The sequence below is a fragment of the Neovison vison genome, chromosome 7 (genome assembly GCF_020171115.1).
Source record: "Neovison vison isolate M4711 chromosome 7, ASM_NN_V1, whole genome shotgun sequence".
Taxonomy (NCBI): domain Eukaryota; kingdom Metazoa; phylum Chordata; class Mammalia; order Carnivora; family Mustelidae; genus Neogale; species Neogale vison.
Window position 1 is genome coordinate 57,639,900 of NC_058097.1, and position 25,846 is coordinate 57,665,745.

Below are 25,846 nucleotides of genomic sequence, written 5' to 3' on the forward strand. Positions count from 1 at the left end.
TCTGCGCCCGGGACAGCACCGTCCCGCTGGCCAGGAGCTGGGATACTAGACGACCAGGTAGGCCCGCGAAGCCGCGGAGGCGGAACGCGAGGCGGAAATGCTCCTGGTACCTGTGGTGGCGACGCTTCCGGATTAACCGGAAGCGTACCGCCCGGAACTACAACTCCCAGGAGCCCGCGCGGTGTACCCTGTTAGACGCCGGGGGAGCGGCCGCCATTGTCCGCCGCCGAGGTGAGGCGGTCGCCGAGGCGGTGGGTCTGTAGGCGCTGTAGTCACCGAGGGCTAGGAGGGTCGGGAGAACGAGCGGAAAGGCGCGGCGCCTGCCAGCGGGGCCGGCGCGGCGCGAGGGCGGGTTCCACGTCTGCCCTTTCGGCGCTGGCTTCTCGCCCCCGTTTCTTTTGGTTCTCCCGCCTCCGGGCTCGCGGCCGCGCTCGGCCAACTGGCCGCGCCCGGGGGAGCCCTGCACGTCGGGCCTGGCGCCGGGGCTCAGTGGTCGGCCGGGCACGTCTTTGTCTCCGCGGCCGCGCGCGAGGGTCCCAGGTGCACCGCCGGGCCGAACCCTGGAGCGGAACAAAAGCCGGACGCCCCCAGCCGAGCGCCCCCGAGCTTGCTAAGTCGCTTGTCCAGAGCGGCGGGGACCGGCTCGCGGGGCGGGGAGACCGGGAGCCGCGAACCAGGTAAGGCCTGCCGCTCCCTGTACGGGCTCCTGAGCATCCCGTCCGTCCCGGGTCTTGCAGAGGAAGATCGGGCGGGAGGCGGTGCAGCAGGTGATGAGGATGCCTCTGAGGCCGTTAGTGGGAACGAACACCTTTCTTTCCCCAGCGGGTGTTTTCTTGTCCTCGCGGGTTCGCCAGAGGCGCTGAAGGACAGCGACGAACGCGGGAGGGGAACAGGCCTCGCTTCCTTGACGCTTGCAGTGACGGCGGACTTCGTTAAGTTGCAAACAGCGGTGCCCAATAGTTTGCCTACTTTGAGTTTTGGAGCAGGTCCCGGTGTTCCTGGGGCCCAGTAGGCGTCCTGGTGCTTTAAGCGCGCTCCCAGGAATCCGCAGAGCTCTGCCAGTTGGCCCTGGAGGCCTCAGAGAGGTCTTGGGGCTTGCACAAAGACTTGGAACCTCCGGAGTTTGTGGTCTGGGCTCCAGGAAAAACGACAACCTTGGGCCTGGTAGGTTTTCCAGGTTGATTTCTTAAATGCTTCTCTTCCTCCTTTCCTTTTAGATAAAATTCGCATAACATAAAATTAACCATTCTAGACTACGATTCACTGGTTTTGTTGTGCATTTAGAGAATTGAAGTAAAAAAACTACCATCTAATCCCGGAACATTTTCATCACTTCCCAAAAGAAACCCCTGCACCCGTTAAGCGGTCCGTCCGCATTTCTCCCTACCCCCAGCTCTAGGCAGCCAGTTTTCGGGGCGGTGCAGGTAGATACTACAGTAATTTTTGTGAATCACCAAAAAGTTACCTCGAAGTTGTCATTGGCTGTCTTTTGGGAGCCATTGACAAATTTCCACCCTCTCATCCCGGATTGTGCTCTTTTTTCAGCTTAATCATCTCACTCTTCATTCTGTTGTTTTCACATGTAAATTCTGTTTTCTTACAATGCTTATAGAAGTCTGCTCTTCTGCCTATAAGCTGTCTTTGTTCCCTCTGGATCTTTTCCAGAGAAAGGACCGCTTTTGTGGTTTCCATTTTGTCATTAGGTTGGTACGGCAGTTGTATTCCGTCAGTTACCGGAGTCCCTAGCCCTGTGCATCTGGGCAGGCACCTGGTCCATTGATCCTGTGAGATGGCAGCCATAAACCCGTGGGCCTCCTGGGGTGAGTCCAAATTCTGTTTCTTCTGGGCCTTCCCAGCAGCAACCTGCTGCAGCCAGGGGTCAAAGCTGGGCAGGGGCCAAGTGTTTGGGGGGATTGCAGGGGGTCTTGGTATAGAATTAGAACTGAGTGACGTTTAAAGAAAAACAGTTTGGTTGTTGGTGAAAAGGGAAACTTGTTGTAAAACACCGTGTAATTTTTGTATATTTTATAGTCCTAAGATGTCTCATTTTGTTCCAAGAGATTTTCTAGTGATTTGTGGGATTTCTTAGACAGTCATACATTCAATCAGAATTTCTCTACCACTGACATATTTTAGCTTTATTTTTGTTTCTGGTTTTACAGCATTGGCATGTAATTTAAGAAAAGTGTTAAGGGGCGCCTGGGTTGCTCAGTAGGTTAAAGCCTCTGCTTTCGGCTCAGGTCGTGATCCAGGATCGAGCCCAGGCATCGGGCTCTCTGCTTAGTGGGAGCCTGCTTCCTCCTCTTTCTCTCTGCCTACTTGTGATCTCTGTCTGTCAAATAAAATAAATAAAATCTTTTAAAAAAACTGTTAAGTTTTTTTTAAGTGTGATGTCAGCGGTATACTATCTTTAAGTGAGGTTTCACTTATCTATCCATAAAGACGTCTAGGGAGTGCCTTACTAAGACTATTTTAAAAATTGGGTAATGTTAAACATTTTATTAGATACCTCTTTGGCCGTTTAAGGGGTTCTGTTCTTAACTGTTCTGTGGCTACATCACAGCAGATTTTCTGATAATGACTTACCTATGAATTTCTGGTTTAAATCTAGCTTATTATGTTGGGTTTTGTCACATTCCCGTGGGCTGTGTTTATGGAAGTTTGTTACACCCATTAGTGAGACGGACCTCCTTTTCCATTTTGTTGCCTTTAGTCACTAGGATTGTTGTCAGAGTGCCTTGTCTTTACTTGTCCTAACCTGATCTGGTGCAGGTGTCCTTACGGACCAGTCCTGGGGAATCTCGGCTGTTGATCCATGGGCCTCCTGGGGTGAGTCAAGACCCTGTGTCCCCATTGGCCATGTTGGCTTCTATGTCTTGGCTTCTCCCAGCACTCTCCTTCCTCGGCCAGGAATCAGAGTTGGGGGTTTAGAGCCGGGGTGGGACGCGAGGGACTCTGGTCCAGATCTGTCTCTGTGCAGAGCTGGAACAGGAAAGGATCAGAACATGCCACTGGGAGATAAAGTGATGGTGACACCTCCAGGACAGGGTGCATGAGAATAAATGTGTGGCCATTTGTGGCTCAGGCCCAGAAGAAGTGAATGACATTGCTTCTCAGAGACAGTGCCTCAGCAAACAGGGACAGTGCAGGGTTCATGTTTAGGCACATTCCTTATCTTCTCTCAGCCCCTTTTCCTTCATCTATAAAATGAGGAGGTGAGTCTTCTCATTTGCCTGACAGAGAAGACCAGAAACTGGCTCTCCCTGAGCAACCTCCCCGCCCCCCAGGAGGAAGGCCTTGTGTGGGCATAGTTCTTGCAGAGAGAGTTGCCTCTGTGACTTTGTTTTCCTCCCCAGCTCTGTGTCCTCAGGACTGCCATGTGGAAGAGAATGCTGAGGAGGAGAGGAGGGCCACTGGGTTCCCGACAGCCCAAATCCAGGTGAAGTGGGGCTTCTGCTTTTTCCTGAAGGGCTGTGCTCTTCCCTAAGGTGTCCGGGTTGTCCCCTGCCATCCTAGTCTGTGTTCATCACTTTATAACAGCTAGAGTTTGGGTAGAGAAGGAATCGGCCAGAAGTTTATGGCTTTCTGAGCATTCAGGAAGAATTTAAACAGTTTTCTGTGACTTGGAGCCACATTATCAACCAGCCTATTCCCATTCCTGAGCCCCAGCTCTGCTGTGTGTTGTTCTGGGGGTGGAGGGGCTACCCCTTTGGCCGGCAGCCCCCCTTCCTCCTCCCACCTTACCTCATGTGTTCAGTGCCTCATTCAGTTTGATGCTGTCCTGTGAGCTCTGTGCTTGCTGGGACGGGAACATGGAGAAGCCCTGGTCCTGAGGAATTCTCAGTTCCTTTTCCAAGATGGTTCACTTGGCTACTGAGACTCATGGCCTGCTGGTACTGTACATGGGGTTCAGGACATGAGCCTGAGATGTTTAGAGAGGCCCCAAGCCTTGGCAAAGCTGAACCCAACTAATGCCTTGGTGAGTGGGTGGGTTTGCATAGAGTCTCGAGTTCAGAGCAGCTGGAATCCTTCCATTGTGGGGAGAGAGGCTGCCCGGGAGACATGACACACTTGCACCAAGAGGTAAAAGGGCTTCATCAGCCTGGTAAGCAGGGGTCTGGCCTTGTATAGCACCACTGGTGTGTGGCAGGGGCGGGGGTATTGCATGACCAGCGTCTGGGTGAAAGCTGACCCCAATCAGAATTTAGGATGGAGAGGCTAGGATGAACCCTGCCGTGCCCTGAATGCCTACTTCAGAGCCAGGGCCATCCTGGTGGTAATAAAAAGCCTCATAAGTGTTGGGAGCAGGAGGTGCGAGTGTCTAAAATATGGCTGGAAGGGTGTCCCTGGCCGGAGTGTGGGGAGAAGGGGGCTGTGGGAAGCAGGCTTGCATTTTAGGTGTCATTGTGACCAGGGCCTAGGAGAAGACTTTAGAGGTGTAAGGGAGTGACAGCAGGGGAACTTTGTGACTGTAAGGGCATAAGGATGGCTCCTGAGGGGCGCCTGGGTGGCTCAGTGGGTTAAGCTGCTGTCTTCGGCTCAGGTCATGATCTCAGGGTCCTGGGATCGAGTCCCGCATCGGGCTCTCTGCTCAGCAGGGAGCCTGCTTACCTCTCTCTCTCTCTCTCTGCCTGCCTGTCTGTTCAAATAAATAAATAAAATCTTTAAAAAAAAAAAAAAAAAAGGATGGCTCCTGAGAGAAACAGGACAGCAGAGTTGATATGGGAAAGGTGGCAGGAAATAGGATAGCAGAGTAGATAGTATTGGAAAGGTGACATCTCCCTTTTCTCTTGCCCAGCTTCTTCATTAGAGGCAGCATGTAACAAACAAAATTTTTTAATTTATTTATTTGAGAGAGAAACAGAGAGAGAGCAGGAGAGTGGAGAAGGTCAGAGGGAGAAGAAGACTCCCCATGGAGCTGGGAGCCTGATACGTGAGTGACTTTATCCCAGGACTCTGGTTCAAGACCGGAGCTGAAGGCAGTTGCTTAACCAGCTAAGCCACCCAGATGCCCTAAACAAAACTTTTTTTTTTTTTTAAGATTTTATTTATTCATTTGACAGAGATCACAAGGAGGCAGAGAGGCAGGCAGAGAGAGGAGGAAGCAGGCTCCCTGCTGAGCAAGAGCCCGATATGGGGCTCAATCCCAGGACCCTGAGATTACGATCTGAGCTGAAGGCAGAGGCTTAACCCACTGAGCCACCAGGCACCCAACAAAACTTTTTTTATAACAACCTTTTAAAAATACTATTCAAATACCATAGTCATACCCTTAGTTCTATGACTTTTCATATATTCACAGGATTGGATAACTATTACCAACCAATAGATCATTTTCATCAACCCAAAAAGAAATCCTGTACCCATTAGTAGTCAATCCCTGTTCCCACTGCCCTCAACCCCTGGGACCTGCTAATTTACTTTCTTCATTTTTGTTTTCTGGACATTTCATGTAAAGGGAATCATACAATATATGGCCTTTCATGTCTGGTTTCTATTTTTAAGGATCATTTATGTTGTACATATCAACACTTTATTTCTTTTTATGATTCAGAGGCAGCCATTTTTAACTTACGTTTTTTGGTTTCTTAGGGTTATCTCCATATTTCTAAAAGAGAGATTTTCATCCTGATTCATGAAATTCACATTTACCTTTTTGACTCCCTATTATGAAAGATGAAGAAAAATAATTTCATTACTATATTTAGGTTTTTCTTTTCTAAGTTAAAATAATGAATCAAGCAAATATAAGATACTGAGATATAAACATATTAATAAAATTTCAACTTTATGCCTCCCCCCAAATTAAAAAAAAAAAATGTAATGGAGTCTCCCACAGTTTCAAAGCTGATTGGCAGAGCGCATCACAAGCACGCTGCTCCCATGGGGAGGCAGCTGGGCCTGAAGCACGTGATGCGGAGTGGTGGTTGTCTGGCATTAGAACTTGGGTGACCGTCATGTTCACTGCCGCTATGATAATATGGTCCTGTTTAGATTCTGTAACAGAATCAGCAGTGGGGCTAGGCTGAAAGGTGGGTCCTGAATCAGTCCCTTGGGAACAGAGTTAGCTGTAATGAAATATTGTGAAGAAGCCTTAATAACCACTGGGCTGCACTCTGCTGTTAATTTATGCAAGGGTTTCTGAGAATAATCATTAGAGTTAATGCTGAGAAAATAAAATGGAGAAGTGAAATGACAACACCCTCCAATGTCTGAAGAGTTGTGATTTCTGAGAACATGCTCCTGGACCCTCCCCACACTTCAGATTTTTCCCTGTGGGAAACTCAAGACTTGAATCATGTGAGTTTTGTATTAAGCGAGGTCTTCAGGAACACTAACAAGAGCTCCATATCCCTCTATTGTTCCTCCAAATTAAATGCTGAAATAAAGCACTCACCTGGTGAAAACGTCAAATGCTGTCATCCCTCGTTATCTGAATAGTCCCTTTTGAGGAAAATGTTGGTTAGTGAAATTTTCAACTAGTGGGAGCTCAGATCCCATTATTTGAAGAAGAGGGAAAATAACAATATCCCATTTAAAAAAACTCCAGCCAGCTTCCTCAAATATGGAAACTCCCAAACCCCTGTGTAACAGTCCACCAGTGCTTTCTGCGTGGTAAACATGCCCATGACAGTAATCTAGTACTCCTCAGAGTTGTTTGCCTTCCCTGCAAAGAGCTGCACTAAGTATTAATGAAATTCTGAAGATGCCAAAGAACCCATCTGAATTTCCCCAGATTCCATGAATGGGCCAGCCTGTCCATGGTTTCAGATAATGCAGGACCTGAGACCCATCTTAGGACCCTGTGTCCCTCAAGCCCTCCCGTGGTTTAGATGTGTGACTGGTTAGCAGACTCCATAAAGTGCTGTGGAGAGCCCCGGTACGTGCTCAAACGTATGTGCCAGATGCAGTGTGCAAACATGATTACAGGAAATTTGGGTGAGACGTTTTTGAGTCATCCTTGCAGATGGTTACTGTAAAGTGCAAGTTCAGGTAAGGGTTACCTGGGAGTGGAACAGCTCACTCCTAGCTGCTAGGGTCCCTCTTGTCCCCACAGCTGCTGAGACTGGGTCCTTGACTTCCCCCTTTCCCCTTCTTTCTGTTCCATGTCCAGTCTTGATTTTGCATTTTCTGTATCTTCAAGGCCTTCATGAGCTCTGGGCCCCAACATTCAGCTGGGGGTGTTTTTTTCCTTCCTGTTTGGCAGTCCATGATCACTTACACTTTGATAACATCTACAAATCTGGGAATACTTGGTCGAAACTTTTGTTTGGACAAATCCATAATTACAGAGAAGTATGAAAAGTAATCCAACATGATCTCCATTACTCTGAATAAACAGTTAATGTTATATTCGCTTCATTTTCCTTCCAGCTAGATTCTCTTGCCGCACTTACGCAGGGTGACTGCTTTTGGTGTGTTCACACATAATTTTCATGCTTGTAGGTAGATAATCTGTTCCTACAAATATCACATAGATAGTAATATTCTTTTTCTTTTCCTTAAGATACTTATTTATTTGGCAGAGTGAAAGAGATAGTGAAAGAAGGAATACAAGCTGGGGGAGTGGGAGAGGAAGACACAGGCTTCCTGCCAAGCAGGGAGACTGACTTGGGGCTTGGTCCCAGGACTCTGGGATCGTGACCTGAGCTGAAGGCAGATGCTTAACGACTGAACCACCCAGGTGCCCCTAATATTCTAGGGGTTTTTTTGTTTTTTTAAACATTTCACCTATTTAGGGGCGCCTGGGGGGCTCAGTGGGTTAAAGCCTCTGCCTTTGGCTCAGATCATGATCCCAGGGTCCTGGGATCGAGCCCCGCATCGGGCTCTCTGCTCAGCAGGGAGCCTGCTTCCTCCTCTCTGCCTGCTTCTCTGTGATCTCCATCTGTCAAATAAATAAATAAAATTAAAAAAAAAAAAGATTTCACCTATTTAATTGACGGGGCGAGCAGGCCCCCCACTGAGTAGAGAGCCTGATGCAGGGCTCGATCCAGGACCCTGGGATCATGACCTGAGCTGAAGGCAGAGTCCCAACCCACTGAGCCACCCAGGCGCCCCTATTTTGAAATATTTTTTTAAGTCCTCTCTATCCAATATGGGGCTCAAACTCAGAGCCCTGAGACCAGGAGTCTCATGCACTATTGACTAAATCAGCCAGGCACCCCATTCTTTTTTTTTAAGGCAATGCTTTTCCTACCTGCTTTTCTACATCTTTATTTGCTTATTCAGGGCTACTTTGAAGGTCCATCCGTGTGAGAGATTAAGTTCATTCCTTTCGCCCTCTGTTCATCCTTTGACGGATGGGCTCAGAAGTTCCCTACCCCCCACCAGTTTTGCTATTCCAGGAGAAGCAGTGTGAAAATTCTTGTCATTTCACTGGACGCACACACATACTTGTTAATGTAGACATACCCCTAGAAGCAGAATGACGCTTAGTGTCAGGGTGTATGTGTTTTCAATACGACCAGTGCTGCCACGTGGCTCTTGGAAGGTACAAAGCCTCTTGTCGCCATTGCGAAAGAGTGCCCGTTTTCCCTGCATCTCTGCTGCCACTTTGCAGTGTCGGGTCTTTTAATTTTTGCTTATCTCAAGACTGAAAAGGTATAGTGTGTTCCTTCATGCTTGCTTGACTGCTGGTGAGATTATCTTTCCATGTCGTCACTGACCGTCGGTCTATCTGCTTTCGTTCCTAGATGTGTGTGGTCTCTGACCTGATGATATGCGGGCATTTTACATGCATTCTGGATCCTGAATCTTTGCCTTATGTGAATTTTCTTTTCCCAGTCTATAGCTTGTCTTAACTCTGTGGTGTCTTATCAAATGTTTTCCAGGATATTTTTATTAAACATGTATGTCTTTGCTTGTGGCTAGTATTTTTTGTGTGTGTCTTAAGAACTCTTTTTTTTAAGATTTTATTTATTTGTTAGAGAGAGAGATACAGAGCACAAGCACAGGCAGACAGAGTGGCAGACTAGAGGCAGAGGGAGAAGCAGGCTCCCTGCCGAGCAAGGAGCCCGATGTGGGACTCGATCCCAGGACACTGGGATCATGACCTGAGCCAAAGGCTGCCGCTTAACCAACTGAGCCACCCAGGCGTCCCAAGAACTCTTGTATTTAAAAAAAATCTGTCCTGTTCCTTTGTACTTGTTCCGTTTCTGAGGCCTTCTATTAGGTGGTGGGCCTCCTGAAGCAAGGGCTGCGTCTTTGTGTTCAGGGAATTCTTGTTCCTTCAGAGCCTCTCTCGTATCATCCTGGCCTGTTTTATAACTGACATCTCCAGTCGGGGAAATGGAATTGCAGGTCATTGAAAGTTGGATGTAGCCGCTGCCTCTGTTCTGTTTTTGTTTTGGTCCGAGTTTGGTCTTTCCAGCTGTCTGCACTTGTTCCTCACATATCCAGGGCTCCGGTCTCTGTGTCTGGAAGGAAAGCGCGGTGAGGAGCACCCTGCTTTGTTGTGGCTGAACTATTCTGGTTCCCGATTAGCCTCCCTTCGTGTGTGTGTCTGTCTATCTGCCTCCTGACAGGTCTCACTCTAAGCTCCATGGACCTGGTTGGGCTTGGATTATCAAGCTGGTTGTGCTTCGGGTTTCCCGGGTGTGCATTGGCTCTCAGGCCACAAACCTCCCTACCCCATGTCCTGTGGAAGAGATTTCAGCTCTGGGGTTGCTGGTCACCTGAGCAGCCTTAGAACCTCCCACATTCTTGTGTGTGAGAAGGGTCGTGTTGGCCGTGTTGCCCAAGTGCAAGTGCAGGGCGGCAGATGGGCATGTTGTCCACAAGGTGGAGTGGCCGGTCGGGAGGTGGGACACCAGGCAGAGCTCTCCTGGATACAGACCCCCGTTTCCAGCCTCCCTTTCCCCCATCCTGCCTTCACCATTATCATTTCAGCTCAGGGCCCGAAGCCTCACCTGGGAACCTCTTCCAGCATAGCCCCTTCTGACCTGTGAGGCTGAGATCTGCTCTGCTCTTTCCTTAGTCTGCCACACTTTCCTCTGTTCCCCGTCGTGCAGCAGTGTGTGGAGCACTGCGTGCCAGTGGCCTCTTCGGAGTAGTTCCCATTCTTAACAAAACTTTGGGAGATTTTCCAACTGTAAGTGGAATCTGAACCTTATGTTATTCCTGTTACCATTGTAACAAATCACTGTAAACTTAGTGGTTTAAAAAAGTAGATTACTCTCTCGTTCTAGAGCTAAAAAGTCTAAAATGGGTCTGTAGGCTTTTGGCAGTTGGCCAGCTCTGTCTTCCCGCTGATAGCTCTTTGGCATATATTATTATGTCTTTTCCCCTTCAGATGTCAATAAATGATAACGTTTTTCACAGACGAAAGCAGTGGCAGGGGAGCTCTGTAGAGCTGTGTTCCCTTTGGAAGCTCCAGGAGAATCTGTTTCCTTGCTTTTTCCAGCTTCTGGAGGTTACCTGCATTTCTTGGCTCCTGGTACCCACCTCCATCTTCCCTGTACATCACTCCCACCTCTGCTTCCAGTGTCTCATCTCCTGCTTTGGCTTGACCCTCCTCCCTCCTTCACTTGCAGGGACCTTTGTGATTACACTGAGCCCACCTGATTGATCCAAGGTAAGTTCCCCAAATCATCATCCTTAACATAATCACATCTCTGCAAAGTCCCTTTGTTGTAGTAAGGTAACACTCATAGGTTCTAGGATTTAGGATGTGAACATTTCTTCGTCGGCGGCATTATTACAGACACCCTGTTCGGTAACGACAACCATCAGCTTTCAGCTTTCTGCCTTTCTTTTCATCTCTCCTGACACTTTTCGGAAACTGGAATATCTTAAATTTCGGCTATTCTGTTATTTTGCTTATAAACACTTAACGTGTCTTTCTAAAAGGTACATAATTTTTAAGAAAATAATACCTTTCTCACTACCTTTACACACCCAATAAAATTAACAGTGATTCCTTACTATTAGCTAACACTCAGGCAGTGTTCAGTTTTCCCACCTGTCCCCTAAATACCTTTTATGGTTGGTTGATTCAAATGAGGATCCAAAAAAGGGGACCACACACGCTATGTGTGCGTCACATACTGAAGAAATTAGGTCCCTTGTCTTGTTGGTTTGCCTGATTTTGCTATCTTGATGCCATTGGGTGAATTCCTCTTCCCTTTGTCTCCTGTAACTGATCACTGGACTGGAGGGCTGAGTACATTCAGGTCCCATATTTTGGGCACGAGTACATCAGTGGTGGTGCTGAGTCCTTCCTAACTTGTGGCACCGGGGGCACAGGATGTCTGGGATCCCATTTTCTGGTGATGTGACGTATCAGGCTAACAGTAGCTGCCTCCCCACTAGTCTTCGTGTTATTCAGGCGTGTTTCTGGTCTGCCTTCCATGTGTGATTTAGCAGTCATTGATGATCACTGCCCGTGTCCACTGTTTGGTTAAAGGTTGCGGAATCACTCCCTCATGATTTCAGTCCTTCAGTGTCTCTTAGATGTAGTTCATCTGTTCCTTTTTAAATTTGTGCACGGGGATTCCACTGGGATCTTGGGAGGGGTGGTTCTCCTGGTGGTTGACCTGAGGCCCAGTTCACCAGCTCCATGGCTGCCAGGCTGTGGCCTTGAACCTTGTTAAGCATGGGTGAAGTGGAAGCTATCAAGTAGATGCTGCTCCCTGGGGAGATGAGGCAGTCTGCGTGAGCACAGCAGGCGCATCCGGTTGGACAGCATGGCTCCCAGCCGCTGCCCAGGTGTGACTGCTCTGTGAAAGGACACAGCTTGTGGTTTCAGCTCCTTTAGGCTTTGTGCAATTCTCTGTGCAAATGTTACATTTAAGTTATTTGTGTTATGTAAAACATAGACATATCACCCATCAAGGAAACTGAGGCCTAGGCAGGTCTGTAGAAGAAAACCAAGGTATTGGCCTTGATGAGTCCAAGGTGAGGCATAGTTTCCCTAAGAGAGGTTATGCCCAGCAGTTTTAAGTGCATTTTGCTGTCAGGGAATCACTGCAGCAGAATCCATTCTGTGTTTTAAGCCAAGCGTTGTGTAAAGCAGTTCAGCCTGACAGTACAAGTTGTTGCACTGAGGACCCAGTTACAACAGCTGACCCTGATCAGAGATGAGCCGAGTTTGGGAGCCTTGGCTGGGGGTGGGGTTGGGGCACAGAAAGGAAAGTAGTGGGAAAGACAGTGACATAGCAGGCATGGGTAGCGGCTCACAGAGGACACTCAAATTCACTGACCCAGAGGGAGACCAGAAAGCCAGTTTGCGGATGGAGGGGAGGACCTAGAAGCTGTCAGGGCCTATGGGGGATTCTAACCTGCCACCCATGATGCATGGCTCAGTTCCACCACCACAAGTGAGAGCATACTGCACTCTGCCTGGGGCTCCCCGAGATAACAGAGTGCTTAAGAGCACTGTGAGAGGGGTGCCCGGGTGGCTCAGTCTGTAAGCACCTGCCTTCAGCTCTGGCCGTAATCCCCAGGTCCTGGGATCGAGCCCTGCATTGGGCTTCCCACTCAGTGGGGAGTCTGCTTCTCCCTGTCCCCCTTCTCCCTTCAACCTTCTCGTGCTCCCTCACTTGGAGGTGTGCTTGCGCTCTCTCTCTCAAATAAATCAAATCTTAGAGCACTGTGAGAGATGTGTTCATTGCAAAAGTCAGACTTAGGTTATAATTCATCTTCCTTTCTAGTTTTCTAGTAAGAATTCCTGCTTTTTTTCCCAAAGAGCTCAGTTGGAACATTTTAAAATTCAAGTGCTTTTTTTTTTTTTTTTTAAAGATTTTATGTATTTGACAGAGAGCACAACCAGGGGGAGTGGCAAAGGAAGGGAGAGAAGCAGACTCCCCGCTGAGTGGGGAGACCGATGTGGGCCTCTATCCTAGACCCCTGGGATCATGACTGGAGTCCAAGGCAGAGGTTTAACCCACTGAGCCACCCAGGCCCCCCAGAACTCAAGTGCTTTGACAGCAACTGCAGCTGATTCTCTTTGGCCTGGGCTGCTTTGCTCAAACTTTTTTGCTCACTCCCAGCTCCAGTCCTTGGGATAGGAAAGATCTGGAAATGGAAACCTCCTGATAGAGTGGCCAGGAGGATAGCCTGTAAACATTTAGATCAGTCATCTGGATCCGAAATCCACATGTTGGGCAGACTCCAGCCCAGTGCTTGTGGTCTGCTTTCGTCCTGGTCCTGCGCTTAAGTATCTTCATCTCCAGAGAGGAAGGTGGGCACTGCCCTGGTGCTAATCCCATCCTCACTAGCCAGTATTACTGGAATGGGATAAGAGCCTTAGGAGAGACGTGCTCATCTTCACTGTAGTTAGTAGGGGCCTGCATAGCTAATTCCCTTGAGAGTACATCCCAAATACAGGGCCCTTGTGTGGCTCCCAGTGGGACCTGGCCCACATCAGTTACAATACTGAACACATCCAGGACACTTCCTCTTTGTCCTGTCTCTTCCCCAGTACAGTCAGCTTCACTCCATCCACAGAGAATGTGGGAGGGTGTGGCAGCGGGCTGAGCAGGAACATATGTGCTCTTTTAGGAACCAGTGACCTTCAAGGATGTGGCTGTGGATTTCACCCAAGAGGAGTGGGGGCAGCTGGACCCTGTTCAGAGGACCCTGTACCGCGATGTGATGCTGGAGACCTATGGGCATCTGCTGTCTGTGGGTAAGGGAGAGCTGCCTGAGTAAATGAAGCAATTTCCATCATAGTACTTTCTACTACTTGGTCTTTAAAAGCTCACAGGATGCAACTATGCTAATGAATATTAACCAGATTTATTACTATCATTTCACAAAGTATACAAATATTAAATCATGTATACCTGAAACTGAGATTACATGATATGTCATTTCTATCTCCATTAAAAAAAAATAGCAATGTTAACACCACCACCAACCAATAACGCTCTTTGGTAAATCTTAAAAAAAAAAAAAAAAAGGAAAGGCCTCATGGGCATCTCAGAAGTACTAAGATGATCTTGAGCCCTGATGTTCAGGGACTAATTCCTTCTGCATATAAAGCATAAAACGAGAGAGACTGCTTGCTTATTGTGCCCGAGTGAGAACTCGGAATTCTAGGCAAGGGCAGTTTACAAAGCTGTGTTTTCCTCCATGCATAGGGAATCACATTGCCAAGCCGGAGGTTATCTCTCTGTTGGAGCAAGGAGAGGATCCATGGTCCGTGGAACAGGCATATCCTCAAAGCACTTGTCCAGGTGAGGGCAGGCCCCGGCTGGGAGCAAGGAACTTTCCTCTGAGCCTTCCTTGTTTGAGAAATGGGCTGAGGCCGAGGAGTTACCTTCCTCAGACAGTCATGATTCTCCAGGGAGCTTTATCCCATCTATTGACTTTTTTGCAGCTGTTGATACAGAGCAAAGATGGCCACCTTATTAACAAGGTAACAGTTTTAATGAGCTGCATTTTCTTTCCTTGCCATCCACTCTCCTGGTACCTCTCATATTCTTTGCTGCCCCTTTCTCGATGATTCCTCATTCACTTACCTGCCTTTTAATTTTTTATTTCCTTTATTGCCAAACTTGTAGCAAGGAGTCACAGACTCTTACTCTTTTTTTTTTTTAAGGTTTTATATAGGTAATGTATTCACGTGGCTCAGAAAACCCAGAGCTATATCAAAGGAATAAGCTGAAAAGTTTCATTTACTTTTGCTGCTGTTATCTGCATTATTCTTCCCACACTCCCTACACACACAGGGCACACACAAAGGTAACCACTTTTTTCCTATAAATTTTTGAGCTATTTTCTTAGTGGTTGCGCTGGCAATTATAATTAACATCTGAATTTATAACTGTCTAGTTTGGATTGATAACATTAATTTTATAGTATCTAAAAATTCCTTCCGTATATCTCTATTCTCCCCCTTTTATGCTGTTATTGTCACAAGTTACATGCATCATTTGTCCAACATAGACTTAAAATTATTGCTTTGCTTTTTTGTCTTTTAGATAAGATAGGGGAAAAAGTTAAAAACAAAAAATGCATTTGTAATGTCATGTTACATTTACCTATGTAGTTACCTTTATTGGTGCCCTGTTTTTTGTTTTTTGGGTTTTTTTTTAAGAATTTATTTATTTAGGGTGCCTGGGTGGCTCAGTGGGTTAAGCCGCTGCCTTCGGCTCAGGTCATGATCTCAGGGTCCTGGGATTGAGTCCCACGTCGGGCTCTCTACTCAGCAGGGAGCCTGCTTCCTCCTCTCTCTCTGCCTGACTCTGACTACTTGTGATCTCTCTCTCTGTCAAATAAATAAATAAAATCTTTAAAAATTAAAAAAAAAAAAAAGAATTTATTTATTTATTTGACAGAGAGAGACCCAGCAAGAGAGGGAACAGAGCAGGTAGCTGCAGAGGGAAAGGGAGAAGTAGGCTTCCCGCTAAGCAGGGAACCCTGTGCGGGGCTTGATCCCAGGAACCTGGGATCATGACCTGAGCCGAAGACAGAGGCTTAACGACTGAGCCACCCCGGCACCCTGTGGTGCCCTGTATTTTGAATTAACTATCTAGTGTCCTTTCATTTCTATGTCAAGGACTCCCATTTCTTTCAGACCATGTTTGCTAGCAGCAGACTCTCTCAGGTGATGCTTATCGGGAGTGCTTTCCTTTCCTCTTCATTTTGGATGGAAGGTTTTGCCAGATACAGAATTCTTGGTTGATAGTATTTTCCTTTCTAGCCTCTCTGGTTTCTGAAGAGGAATGAACTGTTGATCATATGAAGATCCCTTGTATGTGATGATTTTCTTCTCTCTAGCTGCTTTCAGGATTCTGTCTTTGACCTGTAATAGTTTAATGATTATGGGTCTTTGAGATTCCCAGGAATATATTAGAACTTTTCAAAGCACTGTGAACATCTTAACCTGCAGCTTTTTACAAATCTTCTTGGTATTGTGTATTGTTTGCTTCAGCTATTAACCATCATCTCAGGCAGTAGTGACTTTTTAAATACATTGCCTGTAAATGTTTAACAAATACCAGCTTTCTAGAGTGTCCTAGCCCGTGACAGCCTTTCAAGGGAGGTCTCCGAGGGAACCACCAAAAAGGTCAAATAATGACTGTTCTTTGGAAATGAGGCATTGGGAAACCTCCAGCTTCATTCTGTTTCCTCTGGTACCAGAAATACGGATTATAATTTTCCAAGGCTGCTGCAGACCTGGGGAGCCAGAGATGGGACAAGGGAAACTTACAGTGCCACAAAGTTCACGTTATGAAAATACAGCTGTTTTTCTTGAATAAACTCCTCCCTCAGCTGCTTCAAGACTTTGGTTAATTTATAGAATTCTGAGGAAATTGATTCTGACAGTTACATGTTGTGGTTGCTCTTAGGGAATGGTGAAATTTCAAAGGCCCTTATTTTGCCATTTTTTACTGACCTCTTACCCCAGATAATCAGTCTTAATTTGCTGTATTTTTCCAGTTTCTTTATACAGCTGCAAGCATATAGGGGTATGATTGTTTTCACCTTTCTGAAAGTAGATGGTGATAGACTCTGTTCTGTTATCTTGCTATTTTCAGTTTAACGGTGTGTCATAGCCTGCTCTTAGCCCTGAAGGTGGGTGTCCTTCCATCCATTCTAATGAACTAGGCTGGTTTGGAGTCTCATCAGTTGCTTCCCTTGAGATCTGAAACCTTCCATCAAGGGCTCATGAATTCTGGAAGCTTTCACTCTGCCACTTTTGCTGCTGACCATTCTGGGTTACCTTCCGGGGCCACCATGCTAAGCCTCCAACCTCACGCCTCTACCTTCTTGCAAACCGTCTCAAATATCTTCTTAGTCTCGAGAAATCAGGAACCTCATCTCTTCCTTCTAGATGGTTTTCCCTTCTTCTTGATGCATATCCCTGGCACCAGCCTTCTGTGAGTCCCCTAAGCTAGAATTGAGAAGTCATCCTGACTTCCCACTCTTTCCTCTCCAAGAAGTAATCTCTTTTCTACCTCTTGAAAGTTTCTTCCTCTGAAATGTCAGCTTTATCATTCAGCTCCCACCAATTCTCAGGTTCCTTACAAAATTCCAGCTCAAGTTAATGAGTAAATTCTTATTATCAGTTACCTTAGGTGGTATCTTTCATTATGAAGTCTCTGTCGGTAAATCTGTAGTGATTACAGTAGCCTTTTCAATAACTCTGACTAGATTTCAAGACCTTCAGTTTTTTCTCTTATTTTTCTCATTTTCTGACTAGTTCATGCCATTTAAGAGCAGTTTATCTGTAGTCAGGTGAGGCTTGAAGGCCAAGCTTATGTCATTTCTCTTGCGTGAAATCTTCCTGGGTTGCTTCTGTCAGTGCTGATCTCCTTTTCCAGCCTCACACCCACCCACCATGTACATCTCTACATTGTCTCAGTGATACACTCTGTGTTTTGTCCATAACTGTTCAGAAGTCCTCTCCTCACATAGATTCTGACTTGCAGTTTAGACTTTACTTTGTTGTCTTGTCTCTGGTTCTGGATTCTCAGGCCACAAGTATCGAATATAAAGTTGGACAAGAATTGTTCATTTGGTCAGCTACTAGTTCTTAAAGTTCCTTTTGGAAGGATTCAAAAGCTGTATGGTGATCATTCCCTAACTTCTAGGAGTTAAGCTTGAAATTGCTAATAAATGCAAGTTTTCAAGCAGAGTAGAGCTCATTTTGTAACAGACTTGGATGGTAAAACAAAGGAAACGGTTTGTAAGGAAGAGCGAAGAAAAACCAAGAGAAAGAGGACAAGGATGTAGGGCCTGTCAGGTGTCTGTAGCTTTAGACCCTGTGGTAGGGTGAATAATGACAAGCCCCCCCATCCTTACCCGCAAAAGATGTCCACATCCCTTTTTTTTTTTTTTTTAAGATTTTATTTATTTATTTGACAGACAGAGATCACAAGTAGGCAGAGAGAGGAAGGGAAGCAGGCTCCCTGCTGAGCAGAGAGCCGAATGCAGGGCTCAATCCCGGGATCCTGGGATCATGACCTGAGCCGAAGGCAGAGGCTTTAACCCACTGAGCCATCTAGGTGCCCTAAGATGTCCACATCTTAAATGTATGAATATGGTACTTCACATGGCAAAGGGGCTTCCCAGATGTGAGAAACCTTTGTAGATGGAGGGATTATCTTGTGTTATCTGAGTGGGCCCATGGTAATCATTAGATCCTTATGAGAGTGGGGTAGGAGTGTCAGAGACACAGAAAGAAGATGTGATTACAGAAACAGGATTGAATGATAGGCTTTGAAGATGGAGGAAGGAGCTGTAAGCCAAAGAATGGAGGAAGCTTCTAAAAGCAGGAAAAGGCAAAAAATAAATAATAAAAATTTAAAAGCAGGAAAAGGCAAGGATGTGGATTCTCCCCTAGAACTTCTAGAGGGAAGCTACCCTGATTTTAGCCCATTGAAAGCCATTTTGGACTTCTGACTGCCAAAGCTATAAAGTAATAAGGTTGTGTTATTTTAGGCTGCCACATGTGTGATAATTTGTTACAGCAGCAACAGGAAACTACTACAGACCACTCACTTTTATTGGTGATACTTTCTCTTAACCCCAACCCCTCCTTCTGGGGAGGCAGGTGTCATAATGTGTCGGGGGAGTCAGGATATTATAACACAGAAATGAATTAGGACACTTGAATCATTTAAACATTAGTTAAGGGGCGGCTGGGTGGCTCAGTGGGTTAAGCCTCTGCCTTCGGCTCAGGTCATGGTCTCAGAGTCCTGGGATCGAGCCCCACATCGGGCTCTCTGCTCAGCAGGGAGTCTGCTTCCCCTCTCTCTCTGCCTGCCTCTCTGCCTACTTGTGATCTATCTATCTCTCTGTGAAATAAATAAAATAAATTAATAAAACCTTTAAAAAAATAAAAATAGACATTAGTTGAAGGTGTGGTTACTTACGTATTTTTTAAGCAAGTTATTTCTTATTTTTTCACCTTACTAGTACTCACTTTGCCCTTTGTCAGGGATCCCCCAGATCCCCTTTAGGTTCAGTCATTCCCTAGAAGGACTCAACTCAAAGTCATAATATTCAGAGTAATGGTTTATTATGGTGAAAGGATACAAAAGCAATGTTAGCAAAGGGAAAAAACACAAGAACCAATTCTGGAGGAGACCAAGTGCAAGCTCGTAATAGTCCTTTTCCAGTGGAGTTGCAAAGGACACATTTACTTCCTTCAGCAGTGAGTTGCGACAACATGTATGAAGTGTCATCTACTTGGGAAACTTGCCTGAGCTTAGGAGTCCAGGGTGTTTACTGGGGATTGGACATTTGGGTACACAGCGCCTGCAGGACTGATTGCAGTCACTGAAACTCCACATCCCCAGAAAGAAAGCAGGTGTTTCTCAGAAAGAAAGCAAATGACATTTGTACGAACTATTTAGTGATACTGAGATAGCGTGCTTCAAGACCTCAAGCATGTAGAACATACCTAGACCATTCTAAGACCTCAGTTTCTGTAGCTGGCCAAAGGCTAGTCATGAAACAGGCCTTTGTGGAAATGTGCAAAGATTGACCAACTCGTGTATGCAGTTAACTTTTTTTTTTTTTTTAATATTTATTTATTTGAGAGAGAGACAGAAATAGAGAGCAGGAGTGGGAATGAGAGGGAGAAGTAGGCTCCCCACTGACCAGAGTGCCCAACGTGGGGCTTGGTCCCAGAACTCTGAGATCATAACCTGTGCTGAGGGCAGACGCTTAACCGACCTAGTCACCCAGGTGCCCCATGAGGTTAACTCTTTTTTTTTATTTTTTTTTAAGATTTTATTTATTTATTTGACAGACAGAAATTACAGGTAGGCAGAGAGGAGGAAGCAGGCTCCCCGCTGAGCAGAGAACCCTATGCGGGGCTCAGTCCCAGGACACTGGGATCATGACCGGAGCCAAAGGCAGAGGCTTTAACCCACTGAGCCACCCAGGCGCCCCATGAAGTTAACTCTTTACCACACACCCTTATTCTGGTCTTCCTTTTCATCGGAAAATACTCCTTAAATGGTTTTTACTAGTATCCAGTACACACTTAACTCTGGTTAACATTCTCTTTGTTGTTCACTTTTCATTATCCTCCTCTTCCCTATTACAGTCTTTCTTTGTGTTATACATCTGTTTGAAAATAAGTCCGCATTTGCCTTTTCAATAATGTGGACAGTAAATCTCACTTTTTCTGTTGTGTTCTTAGAAGTTTTTTCTTTGTGCTCTCATTGCTTTTTTTTTTTCCCCATTTTTTCAGAGTGGATGAGAGATCTTGAAAGCAAAGCATTGATCCCAACACAAAGTGTTTTCGAGGAAGAACAATCCCATAGCATGAAGTTGGAAAGATATATATGGGATGATCCTTTGTTCTCCCGGTTAGAAGTCTTAGGATGTAAAGACCAATTAGAAATGTATCACATGAATCAGAGTACAGCTATGAGGCAAATGGTCTTCATGCAAAAGCAAGTACTGTCTCAAAGAGGTTCTGAATTCTGTGAACTTGGAGCAGAGTATAGCCAGAACTTAAACTTTGTTCCATCTCAGAGAGTTTCTCAAATAGAACATTTCTATAAGCCTGGTACAAATGCTGAAAGCTGGCGGTGCAACTCAGCCATAATGTATGCAGATAAGATTACCTGTGGAAATCTTGATTATGACAAAGCCTGCCACCAGTCCATACAGCCTATTCAGCCTGAAAAGATACAAACTGGAGATAATCTTCTCAAATGTACTGATGCTGTTAAATCTTTCAATCATATACTACATTTTGGTGATCATAAGGGAATGCATACAGGAGAAAAACTCTATGAATATAAGGAATGCCATCAAATCTTTAACCAGAGCCCATCATATAATGAACATCCGCAACTTCATATTGGAGAAAACCAGTATGGTTACAAAGAATATGAGAATATCTTTTATTTTTCATCATTTATGGAACATCAGAAAATTGGTACTGTAGAGAAAGCCTGTAAATACAATGAATGGGAGAAAGTCTTCGGGTATGACTCATTCCTTACTCAACATACAAGCACTTACACCTCAGAGAAACCCTATGAATATAATGAATGTGGGACATCTTTTATCTGGAGCTCTTACCTTATCCAGCATAAGAAAACACATACTGGAGAGAAACCCTATGAATGTGATAAATGTGGAAAAGTGTTTAGGAATCGTTCAGCCCTTACTAAACATGAGCGGACTCACACTGGAATAAAGCCCTATGAATGTAATAAATGTGGAAAAGCCTTCAGCTGGAATTCTCATCTAATTGTACATAAAAGAATTCATACAGGAGAGAAACCTTATGTATGTAACGAATGTGGGAAATCTTTCAACTGGAACTCCCATCTTATTGGACATCAGAGAACTCATACTGGAGAAAAACCTTTTGAATGTACCGAATGTGGGAAGTCTTTCAGCTGGAGCTCCCATCTTATTGCCCATATGAGAATGCATACTGGAGAGAAGCCCTTTAAATGTGATGAATGTGAAAAAGCTTTCAGGGATTACTCTGCGCTTAGTAAACATGAAAGAACTCACTCTGGAGCAAAACCATACAAATGTACGGAATGTGGAAAATCCTTCAGCTGGAGCTCCCATCTTATTGCACATCAGAGAACTCACACAGGAGAGAAGCCCTATAACTGTCAGGAATGTGGCAAAGCATTCAGAGAACGCTCAGCCCTCACTAAACATGAAATAATTCATTCTGGAATCAAGCCTTATGAATGTAATAAATGTGGAAAATCCTGCAGCCAGATGGCTCACCTTGTTAGACATCAAAGGACTCATACTGGAGAAAAGCCCTATGAGTGTAATAAATGTGGGAAATCCTTCAGCCAGAGCTGTCACCTTGTTGCTCATCGGAGAATTCACACTGGTGAGAAACCCTATAAATGTAATCAATGTGAAAGATCCTTTAACTGTAGCTCTCACCTTATTGCACATCGGAGAACTCATACTGGAGAGAAACCATACAGATGTAATGAATGTGGGAAGGCATTTAATGAGAGTTCTTCCCTGATTGTACATCTTAGGAACCATACTGGAGAAAAACCCTACAAATGTAATCATTGTGAGAAAGCTTTCTGTAAGAATTCTTCTCTTATTATTCATCAGAGAATGCATAGTGGAGAGAAACGCTTTATATGCAGTGACTGTGGAAAAGCCTTTAGTGGTCACTCGGCCCTACTTCAACATCAGAGAAATCATAGTGAAGAGAAACTGTGAATTGAATTGATAGATCTTTCTTTTATTGTACATTTGGTAACACATTGAAAAAGAAAAAAAACCCTATAAACTAAGAGGGGAAATTTTTTAGTAAGAATCCAGGAAGACTTACTATTCAATAGAACATATCTTCTTAGAAGAAACCTATGAAAGAAGAGACTGGAAAAAGCTTTCAGCAGTTATGTAGCCTTTATTTAACATCAGATAATTACAGTGAAGAAAACTCCAAACTCCCCTAATGGTCCACCAGGAATCCTATTTAAGGAACATGAATGTAGGGAATGAGACTTCTTTTCACAAGAGATTTCAGCTGTTCGTGGATCTGAGTGCATTGTTGAGGGGAAAACCTTATTCTGGGAAAAGTTTTTCAAAGACAGTACACTGTTTTGCATCAAGCTGGAATAATGGATGGGAAGCTTAGTGGAAGTAACAGATTTTGCTGTTGTAAAGGGAGGATGTGGGTGCCCTTTAAGGAACAGAATATGAAATACTAAATCTGAATTTAAGAAAAAATAGTATTGAACGGGATATTTACTATTGATCAAGATTAACCTTAGAAAAGATTAGTAAATGAGATTACTAATGGTGGAAAGATTATTACCTAGAAGTGTGAGACTGATGGTGGAACAAGAGGTGACAGTTTATGACCCAGCGTGTCAGTGTCCATGGTTCACTTATGATTGCATCGTTGGACAATTCATTTGTAATTTGTTTTAGGCAATCACTAAAGGTTATAATTGTGGATGCTGCTTCAGTATACATAATGTTAAGGAATGAAAGAATGCAAAATTGTACATACATATCTATTATAACATCTTAAAAAATGTGTACCATCTGGATAGAGACTGGAAGGACCCATGGAGAAATTAACCTTGTTAATTTAAGATTTTTTAAAAAGTTTTACAAACACATACAGCACTTATCATGTGCTAGACTTTGTTTTAAATGCTTTTCAAATACTAACTTGTTCAGTCTCCTTAATTCTATGAGATAGGTACCTTTATTATCCCAATTTTATAAATGGAGAAATTGGGCAGAGATGTTGAGAAACCCACTTAAGGACACACAGCTATTAAGAAATGGAATTGAGATTTTTGGCTTCAGAGTCATGTTTTTAACTACTATGTTATGCTGTCTCTCCAGTGATCTTTTTCTATTTTTTTTTCTTTTGTTCAGTTTTCTATGATAGATATTTAATAATAAAAACCCAGAAATCATGGAACAATGAGAAAGTTACCTTGCTCTCTTTCCTGAATGATTTCTGGTAACATGAGAGCTAAACTTCCTTTGGAATATGAAATCTGGATTAGACATTCAGAATCAGTGCATTTTCTGGGACCTGGGTTCCCTAGGATTTCACTACCCACAACCCTGAGGATTACAGCACAGCAATGGCTGAGAGACTCACCGGAGGTATGGGCAATGCTGAGGAATGTCCCTTGATGGGTTTAAAGTGGCACTCACAGCACACACAGCAAGAGACACTACTGCACATGGGAGCACTATTTCTCAAGGTCTCCCTCAAATTGTTCAAATGCACTCCCTCAAAGTGTTCATGCTTTCTTCTCCAGCTGAGAAGACTGCTTGATATTAGGGGGGCTTCAAAGGGAAGGAAGCTCACCAATTCATTAGCATGAAGAGTGGCTCCTAGTGGAAAGAAGGCAAGATGGTTAAGAGGATTTAGGTCCCTTCTCTCCCGTTTACAAATATTTCCTGTATTTTCCTAAAGTAGGGCTATAATTAGAGGCCAACAATTCTTGGATAGGTGTCAAGGTTATGGGTTGGAAATCTAGGATGCAAAAGGTTCATCTAGTTCTTGCAGGGCCCATGACCCTCCCGTTGGTTGAGAAAGTGGCCTACTGGTGTGGGGAGGCTGTATTCACCATCTGACACCTGTAGCTGGAACTCACATAGGTATGTCACACCTGTTTCCCTACCTCTCAGGGCTTAATGCAGAGTGGTCACCCAATAAATGTTACAGGAGCAAATTAACTGAATGGATTTCTCACATGATTTGTGCAAAGACCTTTAGAATACAATTAGCAGCATCTCTGTTGGAGAAAGCAGTATGTATCAAGTCATATTGTCACTACATGGGTATAGTATTTTAATACCCGATGTAATACACTTGGAGCAAATCCAGTTTCTCTGATTTAGGGACCCCAAAGGATCTCATAATTCATATCCAATATTATGCAAACATCTTGAAAAATTATTGTCTATTCCCCAGCTTAATATTCTTTAAATTTTTTTTTTCTAAAAGTACCTCTTGTGGCCCAGCCCATATCACAAATCAAGAGAAAGTCTCAGACTTTTGCTTCCTCCTGGAAGGATCTCCACATTTCTACCACTTATACAGCCGTATGTGCACAGTGTGGTTTGGATGTCAGGACTCCCAGGCCCCCTCACCTCCCTTATTCTAACCCGTGTATAGCTCAGTTCATTGCCCTCTTGACCTTATCTTCAACTCCTCATCAGCTCTGGAATCTTGTGTTGGGCCGTGTTGGGCCCACGTGGAACTCTTACTCAGCCATGAGTTCTCCCCTCTCACCTTCCTGCTGTGATTGAAGCTGGGATCTCACCTATGCAGTATCTCTTAACGGTGGCTCCTTTCCCTCCCACTTTTCTCATTTGTTCCTTCTAGATTGTTCCCCCCTTCTCTCTAAAACTTAATGTTTTCTTGGAACAAGAGACCATCACTCCTACTTTCCTTCATTGCAGTCATCTAATGGGTCACTCATCCACATATCAAAGATTTCAGCACCTGTCTCACTGCGTCCAGAGCCAGCTCCACCATAACACCCTGGTTCCATCATCCATCTAGATGATCTTCCCATGTCCTGACCTCAGGTCTTTGGCCCCTCTGCACATGGTTTTGTCAATCAGTAGGACTATTCCATTACTAGTGCCTGGAATACCTCCACCTTCTGTTACCTAAGCTGGTTGGCTATTTGGTATCAAGCTTCCAATAGTCCCTTGACTTAACCTTCCCTCATGCTCACTGCCAGCAGACGACTTTGCTTCCTATTTTGCTGAGCGAACAGAAGCAATCTGCAGAAGCCTGCCGTGACATCTACCTACCTTCCACAGTGTCCATGCTTTCCCAGAGACACCTGTATATGAACTCACTGAGCTGGTTCCAGAGCTTGTCTCTCCTCCCTACTACTTAAGGGCATTGTTCCAGCAGCTTCCCCTGTCTCATATATCATCAGGTCTTCCCTGTGTACTGGATTATTCCCACCAACATGCAAACATGCTTTAGAAAAAAAAAAAAGGAAGACCTCCCAGTACCACTTTCCCTTGTAGCTCCTGCATAATCTGCTTTGTTGTAGAAAGCAAATTTTTTAAGAGTTGTGTTTTCTTACTGTCCCTACTTATTTTCCATTCTTTCTTGAACTCTCTCCAAAGCTACCTCACTGCCAGATGTCCTCCACATTGCCAAACCTAGTGGTCAATTCTGTTTTTTTCTTGAAATAGCATTATAGATAATGGATCATTTCCTCCTTAAAACAGGTTTTTCAGTTGGCTTTCCGGACTTCCCTCCTAATTCTAGCCTTCATTTTGGGCCCTCTTGGATGTTTACTTCCCACTTCTCTTACCCGTTATTGTCAGGGCACCCTGATTTCTACCTGTTTATACCTCTGATAGTCTCATTTGGTCTCCAGGCTTCAAACACCACTGGTATGCTAAGGACTTTACTTTGGGGGCTACAGTTTGA

General features: G+C 44.9%; 1 protein-coding gene across 10 annotated transcripts; it reads left to right on the plus strand.

Annotated features, from left to right (window-relative positions):
- Positions 1-224: 224 nt before the first annotated feature.
- On the plus strand, positions 225-23,356 carry ZNF606 (zinc finger protein 606). Of its 10 annotated transcripts, XR_006385536.1 has the most exons (9): positions 690-1,164; positions 1,704-1,820; positions 2,773-2,829; positions 3,357-3,439; positions 13,501-13,627; positions 14,082-14,177; positions 14,321-14,359; positions 14,543-14,685; positions 20,153-20,184. XR_006385536.1 is itself a non-coding variant. In XM_044257411.1 (8 exons), exons 3-8 carry the CDS (start codon positions 1,790-1,792, stop codon positions 22,126-22,128), a joined length of 2,370 nt encoding a protein of 789 aa, XP_044113346.1. In that variant the 5' UTR covers positions 225-677; positions 823-1,164; positions 1,704-1,789; the 3' UTR covers positions 22,129-23,356. The 10 variants fall into 10 exon arrangements, 9 of the variants coding, with proteins under 9 accessions (XP_044113346.1, XP_044113347.1, XP_044113355.1 ...); XM_044257411.1 differs by lacking the exons at positions 14,321-14,359; positions 14,543-14,685 and adding an exon at positions 225-677 and having other exon boundaries at positions 823-1,164; positions 20,153-23,356; XM_044257420.1 differs by lacking the exon at positions 14,543-14,685 and having other exon boundaries at positions 20,153-20,187.
- The last annotated feature ends 2,490 nt before the right edge of the window (positions 23,357-25,846 follow it).

Excerpts from the sequence above, each read along its gene's own strand:
- ZNF606 (XM_044257411.1), top strand. The coding sequence starts at position 1,790 with ATGGCAGCCATAAACCCGTGGGCCTCCTGGG. Across the intron at positions 1,821-2,772 it reads AAACCCGTGGGCCTCCTGGG|GTGTCCTTACGGACCAGTCC; the intron begins GTGAGTCCAAAT and ends GATCTGGTGCAG. Across the intron at positions 13,628-14,081 it reads TGGGCATCTGCTGTCTGTGG|GGAATCACATTGCCAAGCCG; the intron begins GTAAGGGAGAGC and ends CTCCATGCATAG.